At 41.1% G+C, this 20,457-nt stretch overlaps 1 protein-coding gene across 5 annotated transcripts in view; it reads left to right on the top strand.

Moving 5' to 3' along the window:
* The window catches only part of CDC42BPA (CDC42 binding protein kinase alpha), a 163,508-nt gene that overhangs the window by 123,848 nt on the left and 19,203 nt on the right, over positions 1 to 20,457 (top strand). For 4 of the 5 annotated variants that reach the window (XM_088666624.1, XM_035111467.3, XM_088666627.1 and 1 more), the window contains 13 exons: positions 2,245 to 2,364; positions 5,723 to 5,803; positions 6,516 to 6,621; positions 6,903 to 7,039; positions 7,890 to 8,029; positions 10,194 to 10,275; positions 11,280 to 11,496; positions 13,505 to 13,567; positions 14,192 to 14,785; positions 16,163 to 16,260; positions 16,806 to 16,890; positions 18,943 to 19,066; positions 20,327 to 20,444. In XM_088666624.1, coding sequence (XP_088522750.1) covers positions 2,245 to 2,364; positions 5,723 to 5,803; positions 6,516 to 6,621; positions 6,903 to 7,039; positions 7,890 to 8,029; positions 10,194 to 10,275; positions 11,280 to 11,496; positions 13,505 to 13,567; positions 14,192 to 14,785; positions 16,163 to 16,260; positions 16,806 to 16,890; positions 18,943 to 19,066; positions 20,327 to 20,444 — 1,965 coding nt within the window. The remainder of the gene's footprint in view (positions 1 to 2,244; positions 2,365 to 5,722; positions 5,804 to 6,515; positions 6,622 to 6,902; positions 7,040 to 7,889; positions 8,030 to 10,193; positions 10,276 to 11,279; positions 11,497 to 13,504; positions 13,568 to 14,191; positions 14,786 to 16,162; positions 16,261 to 16,805; positions 16,891 to 18,942; positions 19,067 to 20,326; positions 20,445 to 20,457) is intronic. The other variant, XM_035111468.3, reaches the window with a different exon arrangement.

The following is a 20,457-nucleotide window of genomic DNA, read 5'->3' on the forward strand; positions in this document are numbered from 1 at the left end:
TTATCTTCAAATCCGGGGGTTGACACTATGCCGGGAACAATGTCAGGCACAGCCCTCAGAGGAGATGGGAAGAGCTTTTACAATGCCTCCTATAGATGGGAAGAGCTTTTACAATGCCTCCTATAGATGTCCAGTATTTACAAGCAATATTTTCAAAAAATGTAGAAATCAATCCTTTTTTAATACTGTAATCTATATATATCAACTAAAGAAAATATAATTCCTGATATGCAGAGAGGTATGCATTTTTTTAAAAAATGCTGAGCATAGAAAAGAATTTCTGCCGCTGATTGCTGCACTGCTTGAAACAGTCTTGTTTAGCATTTGGTTGCTTATAGTATTAACAACTTGTAGTTCCCATCTTTCTTAAAATAACTGAACAGCGCTTTGTGTCACAGTTTCTGCTTTGCCCAGTGTAAACACATGTAAGAAAAGAAAAGGCACATGTAAGAAATCAGTCATTAAGATTGCCTATGCACTGTTATTTACTAATACCTTTAAGGAGCAAATTTATAGGGAAGCTTTTAATGTTTGATGCACTATTGTATCTTAATATTTTGTTGGAAGCTGCCTAGAGTGGCTGGGAAAACCCAGCCAGATGGGCAGGGTATAAATAATAAGTTGTTGTTGTTGTTGTTGTTGTTGTTGTTATATACAGCCCAGTAATTAAAATAGTAGTAATTAAAATAGTTAAATTTTTGTGCTCTCTGAGACAACACATTCTCCCAACAGTTTGGTAAAACACAATAGTGAATTGCATTACAAACAAAAATATTCTAAGCTGTTGGGTTTATTTGAAGCAACTAGATTATTTTTGCAGAAAAAATGTAATATTTGGACTGACCTCTATGCTATGAGGAGGGGGATAGCAGGGCGGGGCAGGTTGGGGGAGCTGGTAACTAATGAGAAAGTTGTAAAGGTAAAGGTACCCCTGACAGTTAGGTCCAGTCGTGGACAACTTTGGGGTTGCACGCTCCTCTTGCTCTATAGGCTGAGGGTGCCGGCGTTTGTCCGCAGACAGTTTTTCCAGGTCATGTGACCAGCATGACTAAGCTGCTTCTGGCAAACCAGAGCAGCGCACGGAAACACCATTTACCTTCCTGCTGGAGTGGTACCTATTTATCTGCTTGCACTTGATGTGCTTTCGAACTGCTAGGTTGGCAGGAGCAGGGACCGAGCAACAGGAGCTCACCCCATCGCAGGGATTCGAACTGCCAACCTCCCAATTGGCAAGCCCTAGGCTCTGTTGTTTAGACCACAGTGCCACCCGTGTCCCGTATGAGAAAGTTGTAGTTCAACTAAATAAAGGAATTAGATTTTTAATTAAAACTGTATTCCCTCAAATATATGTTCAAGGAAGCAAAGCCATGTCTAGTATAGCAGTATGAGAAAATATGTAGACTTAGCCCATTGTGTTTAATACAATCTTTAACATGAATATGGACAGAACAAGATGAAATCAAATATTGCATAACACCTAAGCCATCAAACAATTTCTAATTACAATAACAGAAGTAATTTAAATTAGAAAATGTAGATCAAGGCTTCACTGCAGAACAGAATCTTTTTCTATTATTTTGCTTCTGATATTCACCCTTTACGAGATTCTTTTATTAGGCAAAATATATTCTAGCTTCTTTTGCTTAGTGTTGAAAACTTCAGACTACTACAAATTAAACAAAAACGTATAACTCATTGTTTATAGTATGCTTGTACAAAATAATTTCATATGTCATGGTGGGAAATTTCTTGTTAATAATCATCATAATGTATTCTTATGCTTAATTCATTGGTATGGTTCCTTAACGATCAAGATTTAAATTAACAGTGGGGAAGCACCTTAACATATTTTTTTGCTATCCATTGCAATTCATAAAAGAACCCTAATCTCAGGGGTTTTAAATTAAAGAATAAGACAGTCTCAGTGACTCACAGGGATTATTACAGGCTTAATTTTATGTAAATTGATTATCCTATCCAGCTGCCAACAAATGTGGGCTTTACTGATCCCTGCACAAGCCAGATAAACTGATGTTATGCTGCCATTGCAGGCAGGTAACCTAGCTCAAACATTTACAATTTGAGTGGCAAATTATTATTTATTCCTTTTAAAAAAATTTGCACCTGATTTGCATTTCTATGTTTTTGAGAAAATTAGTGCATAATTAAAAAGTGGCTTTTAATTTTCTTCCCCTTCCTCTTCCCTTCCTTTTGCTTGTTTCTTTTCCTTGGTTGTTTCTCTAGATTGATTCTGTTGAAAATTTTACCTTATCTAATACGCCTTCGCGGGATGAAGATATCAAGTGTCACCTTCATTCAAGATCTAGGTCCCCTTCCACAGCTAGTGACATTGAACCAATTGAGGTACTCTCTCATTTGCTTAAGATTCATCTGTCCCACCCCACAGTGTCAGATAGGTTCCGAATGAATTAGGAGGCAAAATAGCCCTGAATAGTGTTTGATTTGAATTAGACTTAAAAACTAGGTATATCCAAGAACCAGTTCACATGCATTTGTTTAAATGTGGGTACTGTACGAATGCAACACACACTTGTACACTGTACAAAACACAATAATTAGGCTGTGAGGGTTGGATCCAGATCCCTGTTGAATATACACTTCCTGGCAAGCCTGGGTTTGTAGCCATCTTAATAATGTGTGAAATTGCCCTAAGAAAGCAAGTAGCAGGTGGGAAATGGTACCCTGTTTCTCATATTTTAAGACATACTCATAAAATAATCCATAGCAGGATTTTTAAGCATTCAAGGAATATAAGCCATACCCCGAAAATAAGACATAGTGATAGGCGCAGCAGCAATACTGGCCGCGGCAGGAGGAGGAGGAAAAAAATAAGACATCCCTTGAAAATAAGCCATAGTGTGTTTTTTTGAGGGGAAAAATAAATATAAGACGTGTCTTATAATATGAGAAACACGGTACCAGCGAAGTTTGGTAAGGTGGAGTGCTCTCGCTGCTTCCTTTCAGATATTCAACTGCATCTAGGATTGAGTGCTGCTTTGTTCATTTTGCATCTATTTGCTGCTGCTTCCATTTTTTTTCCTGGGCTGCTGAACCTTGCCAAATAATCTTTGCAACATTTTCTTGGGATGTTCCTTTTGGGTCCCATCTGAACCCATTATATTACATTATTCCTCTGGAAACCTACAACCATGTTCTACACTTAGGCCAGGATCCAAAGACCCATGGAGGTTTTCTAACCATAAGCAGACTCCTATGCTATGTGGCAAAAGTATTTTTGAAACTTATAGACATTTTGAAAAGAATTCATGATACAGCATAGTTGCATGGAGATGGTGTCCGGTTTAAAAGGAAAGGAAATTTTTTGTGGGTTGCTCAAACCCCTTCCATGAGTCGAAGTGGCGGTTTACTAGCCTTATATTCCTGGACTATGTTTCTGTTTTGGTTGAAATTACTTGGGGTTTTAATGTTCATACAACGTCTCTGACAGATACTCTTGCTATTCCAAAAAATGAAATAAAATCATTCTTCCTTGCATTTTTTTGAATTTCAAATGGCACTAAACCTTTCAAATAAGGGAGGGATTGCTGAGGTGTGGCCTTCCAAATGTTGCTGAACTGCAGCTCCTGTCATCCCTGAACATTGCCTATGCTGGTTGGAGCAGATGGGAGTTGGTAGTCCAACAACATCTGGAGGGCCACACAGCCCCTGAAATTAGGAGTTCCGTTCCCCCCCCCATTCTTAACTGCAAACTTAAGCAGGGTTATAGAGAAGTTCAGTGGAACTTACTCCCAGGTAAGTGTCCATACCAATGCGGACACAATCCCCCTTTTGTTACAAACTGATTGGATGCTGTCAAACTACCATTAAGATTGCTTAACCAGTTTATAAAAAGTACTAGTATCATTAAGCCCGTTAAATTAACGGGTGCTAGAACATATGTGGTTTCTAAGCCAATCTATTCCCCAGCGTGGGCTTGAGTTACTTGTAACATGCTGTTCACTACTTCAATGCGAGAGTATTTTTAACGGAGCAGTGCTGAAGCCCATCGAAAAGAGAATGGGGAGGGAAACTGCCCACCCACCAACAGCTCAGCCCAACCTCCCACTGGGCTTGTCTACACAACCTCGGCTCTTCTGAAGCCGGGACCGGGAGAGGAGAGCGCCTAACCCGCGCAACTGGCTCACCCGTGTAGAGGGGCAGGCACTCGGTGCCACCACCACCGGCAGCAAACCCAACTCCTACACTGGCATAAGTCACACGAGGAAACCGGCTCAGCTCCCGGTACAGGGCGCTGAGAGAACCTGACCCCACTAGAGGCTAGAAGGAGAGAAGAAGAGGTGTTCTTCCAGGGCAAATAGAGGCGCTTACCCAGCGCCCTTCCCCTTCCCCCGTCCCTCCCCTGCTCCGCAGCCCCACTGCCTCTTCCGCTCGCTCCGCTCTGGAAGCCATCGCCCTGGAAGCCCCGAGAAGTTTCCCCGAAACAGCCCAAGAGACACTCGTCTTGGTACAGCAGGGTGGCTCCCTTTCCAGGATGGCCACAGCGCACGGGCGGCGCCGACAGCGATTGGCCGGGCGGGGAGAGGGGGCGGGGACAGAGCCGGGCCTCTGCTCGCGGTTCCCCCTGGAAAGCCCTGCTGGGAAGGCGCAGCCAAAGGGGTAGAGGCCTCTCTTGCCCCTGATCCTGCTGCTCCTTTTTTTTACAGGCAGGCGACTAAATTTAAAGATACATGCGAAGGGGAGGCTTGTGTTCATCACAGCTGAGGGATCGACGGCGCTGTTTCTGATCCCTGTGAGACGCGCAGGACACCCCCTGGGCGCTCGAGCGAGATATATCCAAGTGTCTCTGCGCTCCAAGTCCCAACGGCTGTCCTTGGGGCACATGCGCAGTAGCGCAGACACAGGGACACAGGGACTGGACGCAGAGACACAGGGACTTTATTATATAGGATTAGTGCCTCAGCTATGCCACTCATTTGTTGAAATATGCTGCAAAAAACTTCATCTTCCCCACACATAATCTTTTTCTTTTCAAAAGCCATTATCATTAGTCACACTTTGCTAAACTCTTCTGCCACTCCTGTAAGGGCATTTGCGTCAAGATGCTTTAGGTAGATTTTTTGCAATGCAACTGGCCTTCATTTTTTGTTAGTTAACAGTTACATTTCTGGTACAAGTATGAATTCACTATTGATCTCCCTGCATTGACCTCTAACAAACCACATGGATCACAGATATCATATTCTGATAAAATGAGACTTTTTCTCTTTTTTTTGGTGTGCATCAAAGAGAATAATTCCCAAAATTGCTTTATGGATGCAAAATATCACAGCTGTCCCAAATCATAGGACGCTAGCATACTGGAATTAATGTTATTGATTTACAAAACCAAAGGAAAGTAAGATTATACATTTTTGTTGTTGCTGTAGGGTGGAAGTTTTACATTCATGAATTATCTTTGCTAATCACTGAGCATTGGGAGTTTATCCATTGAAACACATCATTAAGTAAAATGCATTTGTCAATTGTCAGCATAGCTATCCTCAAGGTTGTAAAGGAGAACTTAAAAGATGTTTAAATATTTTGCTAGGTAGCAAGGTGATGAGCATGTTACTTGTACAATCATTCATTTATTTGCCTCTTTTAGTTCTTGTGCTCTTTTTGCTAAAGTTTATGTTTGTGAAAGGCCTTCTAATGGTGAGCTTTTTTCACCTTAAGTAATTCTCAACATATATATGTTCAGGTTTCAGATCATCCTCTGCGTCCGGTTCACACACCAACCATGAGGTCACCATATATTGGTTCAGGACTCTCTGTGCCAAAGGTACCATAAGAAATTCTTGCAACAATTAATAGCAGTATTGTTGTTATTAATCATAATCATAATAACAATCATTCAGAAGTGCAACATTGAAGCCCTTCACATATAGTTTCCTGGGAATGTTTATGAATCATTTGGTTCACAACACAGATGTCATCACTTTAATGTGATGAGGAAAGTGTGTTTATTTATCACCAAATGGTCTTCATAGCTAAGGGAAGCAAAAATTCACAATTTTGGTTCTGTGGAATCTTACCTTAGATATTTGACCATTGAGATTGCAGAGCTGTCTGTCTCTTAACAGAAAATAAATAAACACAGGATGACTCTGTCACCTGTTTCATTTCTGTATATTCATCTGCTTATACAAAAGAGGGTTTTCTTTAAAAAAAATATTTTTGTTAATGCACAGATGTTTAATAGTACTTTACATTTATGATGTTAACTTTGATAGTGTCCTTTTCAAAGAGACAGCTGACATGACTGCTGAGACATGGGTCAGCTTTCTTTAGACTGCCAATTTTATTCTCTGAACAGTAATCAATAATGCTTTGGCTATTTTTAGACATGGGAACAGTCTGGAGTTTTTATTACAAAAAAAAGCACCTGGTTTTTATCAGCACAGCAAACCAGGCCATTAATTTAACACGTAGCATTTGTATTTAAGAGTAATCTTTGGAGAGCAAAGCTTTTTTTGTTTTTATTTATTCCACAGCCAAAGGCCCATCAGTTTGTAGTGAAATCCTTTAATACCCCTACCAAATGCAATCAGTGCACATCTTTGATGGTTGGCTTGATAAGACAGGGCTGTACCTGTGAAGGTAAGATTGACTTACCATCTTATTTAGCAAATTATCACTTCATTGTATTATTCTGTTGATTATTAATTTTTTGGAAGCAAGAACAGTCCAGACCAGTTTGAAAAAGAATATTTACTTGTTTTTGTTTAGTTCTGGAACTGATCCAAACTCAGATATTGCAAAAGTAACTAACAAGATTGACATGAGAAATGTTAATAACTTTCATATGTTACTAGATTAATCTGTTGCATATTCAATAATGAGAAATGCATATTTTGATTGAATTCTATATTTTCTCCCAGTGTGCGGATTTTCATGCCATGTGACCTGTGCAGACAAAGCACCAGCGGTGTGTCCAATTCCACCGGAACAGACAAAGGGTCCTTTGGGTATTGATCCACAGAAAGGCATAGGAACGGCTTATGAAGGCCATGTCCGAGTAAGTATAGGAACACTGAATGTCATGGTCTGATTATAGTTTTCTTACAAAAATTTATAATGCAGCATCGAACAGCTTGGTTTATATTGGAATGATGATCATCTTGGCTTTTCATTTTCTATATAATATTTTTTTTCTGAGTGTGTGAATAAGAAAAGAAGTACTCTGTTCTAAACTTTACCCTCCCCACATTTTTATTGCATATTATTACTTCAAGCTAAGTATAATGTGCACTAAACATTTCTGCAGCTATCCAAATTATAGGAGGCCATATACACAGGAGTGGATTATGCTGGTATAATTTACCCTATTCCAGACTGCTTTCAGGAGCGGGGCTAGTGCCAGCCAAGCCAGGCTGGGCCTGACAGAGAGAAAACAAGCCTTTATAAAAAAGAGTTTGGCACACGACCAGCGAAAAGTGTGGTGTAACTTTCCCTGGGTTTCTAGGTCATGTGACTGAGCTGAAATAAGCTTGCAGTAAGGACATGTTTGCAAAGAGGCCTGCCCTTCTGCATGCAAGCGTGGAGGTTTCCTCAGACTTTTGAATCATGTAAAAAGATGCACACTACAAACCTATTCCAATTTGTCTGTCGTGGTATTTCCCAAGGGAACTGCAGAAGCCGCAGTTCTGAGAAAGGGCAAAGGATCTCTAACAAAAAATTCTCAGCAACCTCATAGAGTTTCTTGTAGAAAGTCACAGTAATTAAACCCATTTGGTTTTGCAATGCAGGCATGCTCTATACATTGAGAATATACAGGGCATTTCTAATAACTAATTAATGGAATGATTTATTTATTTTTACAATTCTTTCTTTACATTTGAATATCAGTTACATTAATTTTGTTACAGGTCCCAAAACCAGCTGGAGTGAAGAAAGGCTGGCAAAGAGCACTGTCTGTTGTCTGTGACTTCAAGCTCTTCCTTTATGATATTGCAGAAGGAAAAGCATCCCAGCCCAGTGTGGTAGTGAGTCAGGTTCTTGATATGAGGTAGGAAGTGTATTTTTTTAATGTAAGAGACTGCAAGTGCTACCAATTATAATTCACACTGTAGAGAATTCAATCTATGGAAGCTTCCACATCTAAGAAATAGAATCATAGAATCATAGAGTTGGAAGAGACCACAAGGGCCATCCAGTCCAACCCCCTGCCAAGCAGGAAACACCATCAAAGCATTATTGACATATGCCTGTCAAGCCTCTGCTTAAAGACCTCCAAAGAAGGAGACTCCACCACACTTCTTGGCAGCAAATTCCACTGTCGAACAGCTCTTACTGTCAGGAAGTTCTTCCTAATGTTTAGGTGGAATCTTCTTTCTTGTAGTTTGAATCCATTGCTCCGTGTCCGCTTCTCTGGAGCAGCAGAAAACAACCTTTCACCCTCCTCTATATGACATCCTTTTATATATTTGAACATGGCTATCATATCACCCCTTAACCTTCTCTTCTCCAGGCTAAACATACCCAGATCCCTAAGCCGTTCCTCATAAGGCATCGTTTCCAGGCCTTTGACCATTTTGGTTGCCCTCTTCTGGACACGTTCCAGCTTGTCAGTATCCTTCTTGAACTGTGGTGCCCAGAACTGGACACAGTACTCCAGGTGAGGTCTGACCAGAACAGAATACAGTGGTACTATTACTTCCCTTGATCTAGATGCTATACTCCTATTGATGCAGCCCAGAATTGCATTGGCTTTTTTAGCTACTGCATCACACTGTTGACTCATGTCAAGTTTGTGGTCTACCAAGACTCCTAGATCCTTTTCACATGTACTGCTCTCAAGCCAGGTGTCTCCCATCCTGTATTTGTGCCTTTCATTTTTTTTGCCCAAGTGTAGTACTTTACATTTCTCCTTGTTAAAATTCATCTTGTTTGCTTTGGCCCAGTTGTCTAATCTGTTAAGGTCATTCTGAAGTGTGATTCTGTCCTCTGGGGTATTTGCCACCCCTCCCAATTTGGTGTCATCTGCAAACTTGCTCAGGATGCCCTCAAACCCATCATCCAAGTCATTGATAAAGATGTTGAATAAGACTGGGCCCAAGACAGAACCCTGTGGCACCCCACTAGTCACTACTCTCCAGGATGAGGAGGAGCCATTGATGAGCACCCTTTGGGTTCGGTCAGTAAGCCAGTTACAAATCCACTGAATGGTAGCATTGTCTAGCCCACATTTTACCAGCTTCTTTACAAGAATATCATGGGGCACCTTGTCAAAGGCCTTGCTGAAATCAAGATAGGCTACATCCACAGCGTTCCCTTCATCTACCAGGCTTGTAATTCTGTCAAAAAATGAGATCAGATTAGTCTAACATTATTTATTTTTCAGAAACCCATGCTGACTTTTAGGGCTCACAGCGTTCCTTTCTAGGTGCTCACAGACCGTTTGCTTAATGATCTGCTCTAGAATCTTTCCTGGTATTGATGTCAGGCTGACTGGGCGGTAATTGTTTGGGTCCTCTCTTTTCCCCTTTTTGAAAATAGGGACAACATTTGCCCTCCTCCAGTCTGCTGGGACTTCGCCTGTTCTCCAGGAATTCTCAAAGATTATTGCCAGTGGTTCTGAAATCACCTCTGCCAGTTCTTTTAATACTCTTGGATGTAGTTCATCTGGCCCTGGAGACTTGAATACATCTAAATTAGCCAAGTATTCTTGTATTACCTCCTTACTTACTCTTCTTCTTCACCAATCCTTTATTAGGCATTACGAATATAGGCCATCATAAAACATCCATATGTAAAATTTAAAAATTTATACAAAAATATGTAAGAAAGAGGATTTTCATTGGAGTTTCTTCCCACTAAATAGTGCCCTTCGCCACTCTAAGAGACACTATTGACAAAACCTATTTTCATTGTGCCATGAGTTACTATCCAAAAAAGCAGATAGCATGCGTTTGCGTAGTTGGGTGTAAAATGGACAGTAGAAAAGAATATATTCTAGAGAAATAACATAAAAATAAAAGAAATGAAACTGGTGATCATTCGCCTCCTAAATGACTTAAGGTTACCTTTTTAAGATAAAAAGCATTTATTTTGTGTTGATATGCACTTCCACTATAATTTGAATAGATACTCTTAAAAAGTTAATTATAAAAGAAGTGCACTTCTTCAGTATGCTGATAAACATTTTTTTTGCACTGTTGTTTTTCAAAAAGGGATGAAGAATTCTCTGTGAGTTCTGTCTTGGCTTCTGATGTGATCCATGCAAATAGAAAAGATATTCCTTGTATCTTTAGAGTAAGTAATACATGTTAAAGTTGAAATCTGTTGCTTATAAGTACAATGGAGCCAATACTGTTGTTTAATTTTTGTTTCCATTACCTTTATTATCAAAAATACCTTTGTCGTTCTTTGTGGTTTCAAGTGCTCCTTGAAATTTCATGTCTTTTTCATCCAAACCCTGGACACTAGGAGGAAGTATGAAAATGTCACAACATACTAATTTTTAATGGTCTGTGAAATGGTACTGCCCCTGAGCTAGTCTGAAGGGAACAAACATTTAACTTAGAATAAATGGAAAGCTTTGCCTGATAGTTATCGGTTGATTTTTTTCAATTAGATTTTTATCCCAGCAAATTTCGCCACTAGAAGCTCAGTACGTTCTCACGGATAGAAGAGAATGAGGGAGGTAATTTTCCTTGCCTTTCCCTTCCCTCTGCTGCCCCAAGCACCACCTTCCACATTATTCCAAAGGATATCCAGACCATACAAAGCAGATTTTTGAGTGGCATAGGGGGCTGCTGGGTTGGGGGGGGGGAGAGAAACAAAAATTGCCTGTCTCATCAGCAAGATGCCTCCACTGTAACAGAAGACTTTCTTAGCAAACAGGACCACTTCCATTCATGGGAGGCAAAATCTGGATTCAATCCATGGTTGTGCCCTTTCCATTTTTGCCTGTGAGATAAGCCAAGTTGAGAGAGGCTAGCTGAGCCAAGAGCAGCCAGTGAGCTTCAACATTACAGTACTTGAGCAGAGATTTGAACTTCCCAAATCAAGTCCACCACTTTATATGCAATCCCACACTAACTCTTGCTAGTTCACCTTGAAATGTGTCTATAATGCTGAGTTTCTCAATTGATTGACTACAAGCAAGGCTCAGATTATGTTCTACAGATCATAAATGTCAAGGCATCTGTTTTTCTACGCTTTGGTTTATTTTGAATATTTATCTCCTTCCTCTCTACCTCATGTGTGCCGTCTTTTACATTGCACAAAAACACACACATCTTTAACTTTTCCAGGTTACAGCTTCCCAGCTATCAGCATGCAGTAACAAGTGTTCAATCCTGATCCTAGCTGACAGCGAGAATGAAAAGAGCAAGTGGGTAGGAGTCCTAAATGAACTGCACAGGATTTTAAAGAAGAACAAGCTCAAAGATCGCTCAGTCTATGTTCCCAAAGAGGCCTATGACAGCACCTTGCCCCTCATTAAAACCACCCAGGCGGCAGCAATCATAGGTATGTGCTTGATAACCCCACAATAATACTTGACTCTATCTTAATGGAAGTTGGCTGGGTGCTTCCCCCTCCCTTTTCTTTTTTGCTATGCCAACTACCGTAGTGCAGCAGAGTAGGCCCAGTACCAGATTCCTCTGCAGAAAATGGTCTGGCTTAGGATCCAATGGATAAATCCCCACTCCCTCAAAATTGCCTGTTTCATGGCGCACTACCAGCAATACTTTCTCGCCTGCCTGTTCTTTCAGTGGGCACAAATCCCACCCTGTAGAGCACGGGTGTCAAACACAAGGCCCGGGGGCCTAATCCGGCCCGCCAGACCTCGTCATGTGGCCCGCGTAGCCGCCGCCGACATTATCCACTGACAGTAGTTCTGGAGCCTGCGATTGGCCGAGGGTCAAAACTGGGGGTGGGGCTACAGGCGGAGGCCGGGGCGCTGGAGCCGCGCTGACGGCCTTGGCCAGGGAATTTCAATTTCGAATGAGGCTGAGGCAGCCAGACGGGGAAGTGAGATGCAGGAGGAGGAGGAAGCCCGCCGAGGAGGTAGGAAAGCCCTACAGGCGCCGCCGGCAAAGTTGGTGCCGGGACGGAGCAGCGCTGGATTTTTTTTTGGCGGGCTTTGCTGTTGTCTCCGAGAGCGAGTGAGGCGGCACTGGGGAGCCGCCGCCCGCCGCTTCCCTTCCTCTCCTCAGCTGCATCCGGGAGGTGGGCGAGCGAGCGGGCGAAAGGGACGCGGAGTGAGCCTGAGGGGGAAGTAGGCGAAGCGCAACAGCCGCTCTCTTGATGGAGCCGGGTTTCTCTTCCCTCTTCCCCCGTTTTCTCCTCATAGACACTCGGGAGGGTGCCTGGCTTTTGCTCTGCCCCCCACCCCCGAGCCGCCCTTTGGCTTCTCAGTTCCGGCGGAGCTGCTCCCCGGGGGGCGGCCGGGAGGGAGGCAGCGACGACGGTACGGGTTCCTGCTCTTCCCGCTCTGCCGCCGCCTCCTCTCAGCCCCTCGTGATGTAGGGCTCCAGATGGAGTCGCCTCGCGGTTTGAGTAGGTGGGAGGGAGGGAAATTTGGGGGGGGGGAGGTTTTCAAGCCTCCTCTGCCTGCAGTCCCGGTAGGGAGAGGCGGCGGCGAAAACGACAACAGCGTGGGTGGGGGGAAGAGCATCTCTGAGGCGAAGATGCACGTCCGCTGGGGCTGCTGCCGCCTTCCTCCTCGGGAAATCCTCTGCCCTCCCTCAGCGTGAGGGGAAGGGACTCTGGTGCTGAGGAGGGAGGATGCAAAAGCAAAGCAGGGAGTTGGCGCTGCACCGCATGTTACTGCCCCTCTCCAAAGCATGGGGTGGGTTGCAGCGTGTGGCATCCTGCCTAGCAGGGTTTGGGTGTGCGCAGGGCGGGAGAGGGAAGCCCTCTTTCCATCTGCAGGTTTTTAATCCCAGCAGTGGCTTTCTCCTTCCTGCCGAAGGTTTAGTTGAGCCCCCCCCCCCCCCCGGAAGCTGTCGATCCCCACCTTTTGTTCAAATTTCCCTCGTTTACATCCCCTCCCACACACGCGCCACGACGCAGGAATGTGATCCGCGTGGGGGCGGGAATGAGCTTACATTATTACAAAAAACAGTAATAATTGAATGCAGTGACAATAATTTATGATAATAAAGAGTGGACACATAGTCCTACAGACACAACCGGCCCTTTGAGGGTGACCAAACTGCTGATGCGGCCCCCAATGAATTTGAGTTTGACACCCCTGCTGTAGAGGGACACCTGCACTTAATTCTAACCCTCTATAGCAGTACTGCTGTGGGTTCTAAGTCTGCTTACAGTGTTTCTATTACACTCAGGAAATTGGGGGAAATGTTGTTTTTAATTCTTAAAAGTGATATATGGAAGTGAATGGTAAGTATTCTTTTCTAATCATTAGCCTGTTGATCTGCTATCTGATTATCATTTGTCTTTCTTATTAGCCATGTGCCTCCAATTGGATTTCCTCCCCACCCACCCTCTTCTTTTCTTTTAACTGCTGCAGATCACGAAAGAATAGCTTTGGGCAATGAAGAAGGGTTATTTGTGGTTCATGTCACCAAGGATGGTAAGGGAACATGGCTTTTGTTTGAAATGTCGGGGGTTGAAATAATAAACTGCACATTTTGTTCTGTCAGCTCCTTCTAGTGCCGTCTTTGATTGTGAAGTTGGCAAGTCAAACTGTTCTCAGTTCCTTCTGCCTACCAAGAAAGCCTTTCAATCTGTGCTGTGTTGGCGGACTGGAACCCAGACTCAATAACTACTTCGTGAATTGGGATAAATAAGATTAATGTTCTCCATGGCTACCTGCAAATGCCAGGGATGAAGCTTCACCCCATGAGTCCTCAGAACCCTAGCATCTCTCTGCATCATAGGTTCTGGCCCATGACAAGATTACCCATGAGGGAATGCAGGCTCTCAACTTAAAAAAGAAAAAGATTCCCTATGGCTTGATTATGGCAAGTGAGGGATAACATATCCCAGCAATAAGGACTGAAGCAGAAAATTATTGTTAAAGCCATAAGAAATAAGTTGTAAGAAAAAGGTAGCTGAAAGATGAGACTATGGTGGCTTGAGAAAAACGCCGTGTCTGTCTTCATTAGTTCATATTGGGGCTTTAGCACAAGATAAAATTTCAAAGGAAGAACTGCTTGTTTGCATGGGTACTAACCTAAGTGTTTAATTTTTGCAGAGATCATTCGTGTCGGTGACAATAAGAAAGTGCATCAGATTGAGCTCATCCCAAATGAGCAGCTAATTGCAGTGATCTCAGGACGAAACCGTCATGTACGGCTATTCCCTATGACAGCCCTGGATGGACGAGAGACTGATTTTTATAAACTGGCAGAGACTAAAGGTTGCCAGACGATAGTTTCTGGGCAAGTGCGCCATGGAGCCCTTACCTGCCTGTGTGTAGCAATGAAAAGACAGGTCCTCTGCTATGAACTAAATCACAGCAAGACACGTCACAAAAAGATTAAAGAGATCCAAGTGGCTGGGAATGTCCAGTGGATGGCAATCTTTAGTGAGCGGCTCTGTGTGGGCTACCAGTCAGGATTCTTAAAATACCCTTTGCATGGAGAAGGAAACCCACATAGTTTGCTTCACCCAGATGATCACACACTGTCGTTCATTGCACAGCAACCAACTGATGCCATCTGTGCAGTTGAGATCTCAAATAAGGAATACCTGCTGTGTTTTAGCAGCGTGGGGGTTTATGTGGACTGCCAAGGCCGAAGATCAAGGCAACAGGAACTGATGTGGCCTGCAACTCCTTCCTCTTCCTGTAAGTTCCTCTCATTATGTTAGTTCACAATAGCCTCATTTCTTCTCCTGGTTTGAGAGAACACATGCAACATTGGGATAATATTCAGGTAGTTACTCCCTTCTTTTTCTGTAAGATGGCATCATCAACAGGCTACATGGGGACACGATGCACAAAAGACATTTGTAAGAAAGAGCTTTTTAAAATAATGCCATGTTGTCATAAACAAGACACAGATGTACACATTATTCCTTACCATTCTCTCCCTCCGACTATGGATTCTCTCTCCATTTTCTGTTCATCGTTAATTGTAGTTTAACTCTGGGTTGCGTTCAATTTGGTTATACTTAGAGTAGATCCAGTGAAATTAATAAACACGGCTAAGTTAGGAACAATATTTTTTGTGGGTCCACTTTAAGTAGATTTAGTTGAATGCCACTCGCAGTGTTTCATTTAGCAGGCCATGGTTAGCAGTTGTCCTCCAAACCAGAGTCAGAAACCCACTTCAGATTATGTTTTTTGATTCTGCATTGGAAGGCAAGTGCCACACCTGGCCAGATCATTGAATCCTAGAATCATAGAGTTGGAAGGGACCACGAGGGTCATCTAGTCCAACCCACATCCCTGAGATTAAGAGTCTCATGGCAGAATACGGCTGTGTGTTGCTTCTAGAACTATGTATTTTGGATAAGTAGTCCTGTTCATAGCACTGGCTTGTAGTTGTCATGACTAAAGATTAATAGTAATAAGCAAATGGCACCATACACATAAAACAGTCCGTCCCCCCCTGGTATTAGGCATACTTTACTGCTAGGCAAGAGCATCCACTACCATGAGCACTGTTTCTCACCAGTGGTATACCAAGGTTAATGGGAACCTTAACAACTGTGGGTCCCATGACATTATACAGTTCATTTTTTACACCTGGAAAGTATATTCACAGACCCAGATTTTAAAATACACTTGTAATATTTGTTGCAAGACCCTGCTTTCTAAAATTACCCACTCTTCACCCTAAGGTTCCAGGGTGAGTTACTACAATTTAAAAATATATTAAAGTTTGAAACAACCTGCAGTCACAGAATTAAGGTGGGTCCTCCCCACCTGAGGCAAAGTGACCACTTCAAAATGCTATCAATAGCTGGAAAATTGAGATCCATATTAAACCAGAAGGAATGTGATTTAGTAAATATTATATTGCTTTCCAGTAATAATCAAAGATCCTTTTGTTCACAATCAAAAATAAAATAAATCTTACCATTTTCTACACAATCATTAGAAGGATAATAAAGAAAGGATTACTGTTAAGCTGTCTACAGAGTCTGTATATTGAGAAGTGACTCTCTTCTAACCTTCAACACAATCTGTTACTCAGACTTGTATTTTACTTCTCCCCAGGTTACAATGCCCCATACCTCTCAGTATACAGTGAAAATGCCGTTGATATATTTGATGTGAACTCCATGGAATGGATTCAGACTATCCCCCTCAAGAAGGTAAATAGCAAATGATACTGAAGATCAAACCATTTCATAGGATAGATTCCAACAAGAGTAAAGAATGTTTCAACCTGTTAGCATATTCAATCAAATGCAACTTATAAAAGAATTCCCTATCTGTGTTTATCATTTTGTTATGCAATACAATTCCTCCTCCCCCTGAAATTCTCATACACCAGTATTTTTTAAAATTATTATATTGAGAATTATTGCATGATCACATGTAATGATCATTGTGTTTTTAATTTCTTTCTTTTTTTATTCGTACTGCATCATTTCCTATATTGAAAAAAATGCTTGCAAACTTCTGTTTAATATTATGAACAAATGAAAATAAAAATATATATACAATATCTCAGATCTTAGGTAAAATGACTCCAGGTTTTTGGCAAAGGTTTTAACACTGATTCACTAATCAGTTTCAGATTTTGTTTTTTAAAGACTGTTGTTAATTATTGTTCTGCATCATTAGCCTTTGAGTTTGAGAAATATTTTTCTAAAGCCAATTTTTACTAAGCTACTCATAACCCATGTGCTTTCAGGTACGTCCTTTGAACACTGAAGGATCGCTGAATGTCCTTGGACTAGAAACAGTGAGGTTAATATATTTCAAAAACAAGATGGCAGGTGGGTGAAAGAAGATTCCTTGCTACATTAATGTCTTGATATAACCCAGGGATGTGGAACCTGTGGCTCTTCAGACATTGCTGGACTACCATTCCCACCATCCCTGACCAATGGCTATGCTGATGGGAGTTAAAACCCAACAACACCTGGAGGGTCACAGGATCCCCATCCACGATATAGCCCATTAAATATTGTGTATCGTTGTTGATTCAGTCTCGTATAAGACATTTTTGGTTGGCCACACAAACATTTCAGCTGTAATCTTACAAAGACACTCATTCTCTCAGGGTTAAGAACAAAACTATGAAAAAGTTATTGTACCATGTGCCCTAAATAACTGTGAGGCTATGGAGACCCTAGTACGGCAGCATAATTGACTTGCAAATCTATTGTTATTTTATTCTGGCCTACCACTTGTGATTTGTAGATGTTTTAGGTTCTGCTTATTTTTCCATAAATAAAATGGAAAAAATGGAAATTTTTATTGCTATTTTCTCAAACTTACAGAATAATTCTTTGTGGGGAAAAAGACTCCTGAAACAGTTGACAATAACACCTGCATAAATACAATAAAATCACAAACACAACTGCACTTTTTGAAAAACCCAGTCCTTGATCACAACACTACAGTAGTTGTAATTATATATATACTGTACAATCAGTATAGTCACCATTGACATTTAAGACATGCACTGTAAACAATGAGAAGAGGAAACAAAAGATTAGAAATTATGTTAGCATATATATTTACTGTCGTGAGCAAAATGTGAAGATTACATCATCACAAGAAATGAATATATTTTTCTTTATAAATGTTTTAGAGTATTGAGTATTATAGAATATTGAGTGTATGTTCCTACGGTAGTATCAGAAAGCAGGTTATTTATTTACAGAACCTAAGATTAGTTATTTAATCCTAGAGCAGGTTAGAAAAAAGAATAAAGCTATATAAAAATAAACTGAAAACTATTTGATAAGCAAGAAGGATATAATACTACAGCAGCTTCACAACAGCCAGTTGGTTATTCAGTATTAAATCATTCCCCTGCAAAACTGGGTGAACAGGTAAGTTTTAAATTGGTACCAATTTTGATTTACCTGAAAATGATTTCAGGTATGTCAATCTTACAAAAAATGGATAAACAATAGCAGAGTTATTAGGGTTAGATGAAGTGATATTTTCCTTTTTCCTGCTTAGTGCTAGAATTCAGTTATCTAGCTGAGGTTTTTCTCAAAGCAGATCTCAAAGTCCGTCCGTCCCCCCGTCATGAAGCACAGTCTCAAACACCTACACAGGTATTAGTGCAGGTATAAGGTTACCTACCCCAAATAAATGGAAATGGAAGCATTTACTTAAGCATCCTGCTGTACTAACTTTTCTTCCCCTTCTATCCTACCATAACTTCTTGGGTCATTCTCCCTGTACACACTTTGTATCATGTATCAAACATCATTCATTATATATTTTATATATATTCAGCTTTATAATACTGTATAGTTGTCTGCTCAGAAATAAGCACTATGGATTTCACTGAGACTCGAGAGTTAACTCAGTAATTTGTTTAATTAACCCCCAATACATTTGTTTCCTTTGAAAGGAGGTGACTTGGGAGCTGAGAAGTAGGGAAGAGCTTAACGTTTTCCTTATTTGCTGCTGCTGCTCGAAAGATTGCCATCCCTAATCCACTTTGCTTCCCTTGCCCCAATGTTTGAATCTCAGAGGAAGGCTAATTTGGAGTTGGAGAAGCAGTGGGAAGGAAACAGGTCAAGCACCCTCCTCCCTTTGTCACTTATTGTCTCAAAATCCCCCCCAACTTAAAAAGGGGGGTGGCAAGTGCATGTGACACACAACTAGCATTGGATTGCCGTTACAGAAATAGTTTTTTACAGTTTCTTCTTCCTATGTTATTTTTGTGTTTGTTTATATAATTTCCCAGGGGCTCTGTTTAGATGAAAACCCAGAATAGGGGAAATACATAGCTTAATACGCTTTCAACCATTTTATTAATTAACTTAATATGGAACCTGCTGGGTTTTTTGCATCTTTCCTAGAGGGAGATGAGCTGGTGGTTCCTGAGACATCCGATAACAGCCGGAAGCAAATGGTCCGAAATATCAACAATAAACGCCGTTACTCATTCAGAGTGCCTGAGGAGGAGAGGATGCAACAGAGGAGGTCGGTATTCAACCTGTACTTGTCTTCTGTACATGCCTGTAGGCCCTGAAGACTTGTTTGTCTGCTGTCAATGTAGTTTTTTTGTTTGTTAGAACAGACATCTGTCTCTCTTCCCTTACATTTACTCTTTGTATATACTTTGTATAAAAACCAGTCTAAAAAATTTAGTCCATTTAACATTAAATCCTTGTGCAAAACAATTACTGTAATTTTCTGAATGCATGTCTCCATGTACTGTATATATGTACATTTGTGTGTGCATGTGTGTGCATATACTGTATATATGAAGATTGATAATAAAATTTTTTTTACAAAAGAGGATTACATTGCTAATTATGCATATGTATTACTTTCAAAGTCTAGTACTTGCTGTTGTACTTTTGGCAATGCTCATCCCATACTCTGTAACATTCCTCAGTATTTAGATGTTATTTATTTAATTGTCCCCTTGCGTGGCTTCTATGTAACAAATGGCTCACCTTGGAAAATGGTGTCTTGGGGTATATGAAAAAACTACAAACCTTTCTGAATATTAAGAAAATGTTTTCAGTAAGCACAGGACTGATATTTCAGTGTTTCTGGCCAAGTGTACTTTCCATCCATAGAAGTTTACATGTATAACTACAGGAAAGACATATGTAAAGAACGGAACTTTTCACTGGTAAAGGTAGCCAGATCTGCTTTTCTTTCTGTAAAACTATTATAGCAACACTTATTGTATGATTGCCTAGATTTATGCTTTTCAAAGATGGAGAGAACTCTTAAAGCATTTACTTTGTATCCTGCACTAGAGTGGCACCTTCCTTTACAAACTCTTAAAGTTATTGTGACAGTTAAATATGAAGGGTAGTGCAATATTCTTCTAATTCTTCTTCTTCTTTTTTCTTCTGTCCTTCACCTCTGCCTCCATCTTTGCAGTGCCAGGTCACCACTGAGCCCGCAACTGCACCTTTTCTTGAATGTTGTCTCAACTCCCTCTCTGAGTCTCAGTAGCCCTAAGGACTTTTTACGGGCATGGGCTTTTAAGGCTTTAAACCAAACTTCTGTTCTTCCCGACCCTTTCCCCTTTCATCAGGCTGAGAGCTGGCATAGAATCAACACCAGAAGTTAAAGTTACCCTCCTTTGAAACCTGGCCAGATATTTTTTATTTATTTATGTTTTAAAGTAACTTATATGAATATGTATGTAAATATATATTTCACCATTTTTACGAATATCCTCGTGGACAAAATACCTGACCTGGCTATCCTCTCTTGCAGGGAGATGCTACGAGATCCAGAAATGAGAAATAAATTAATTTCTAATCCAACTAACTTTAACCACATAGCACACATGGGCCCAGGAGATGGTATACAAATCCTCAAAGATCTCCCTATGGTAAGTATATGAG

The sequence above is a fragment of the Zootoca vivipara genome, chromosome 3 (assembly GCF_965207765.1).
Source record: "Zootoca vivipara chromosome 3, rZooViv2.hap1.1, whole genome shotgun sequence".
NCBI lineage: Eukaryota > Metazoa > Chordata > Lepidosauria > Squamata > Lacertidae > Zootoca > Zootoca vivipara.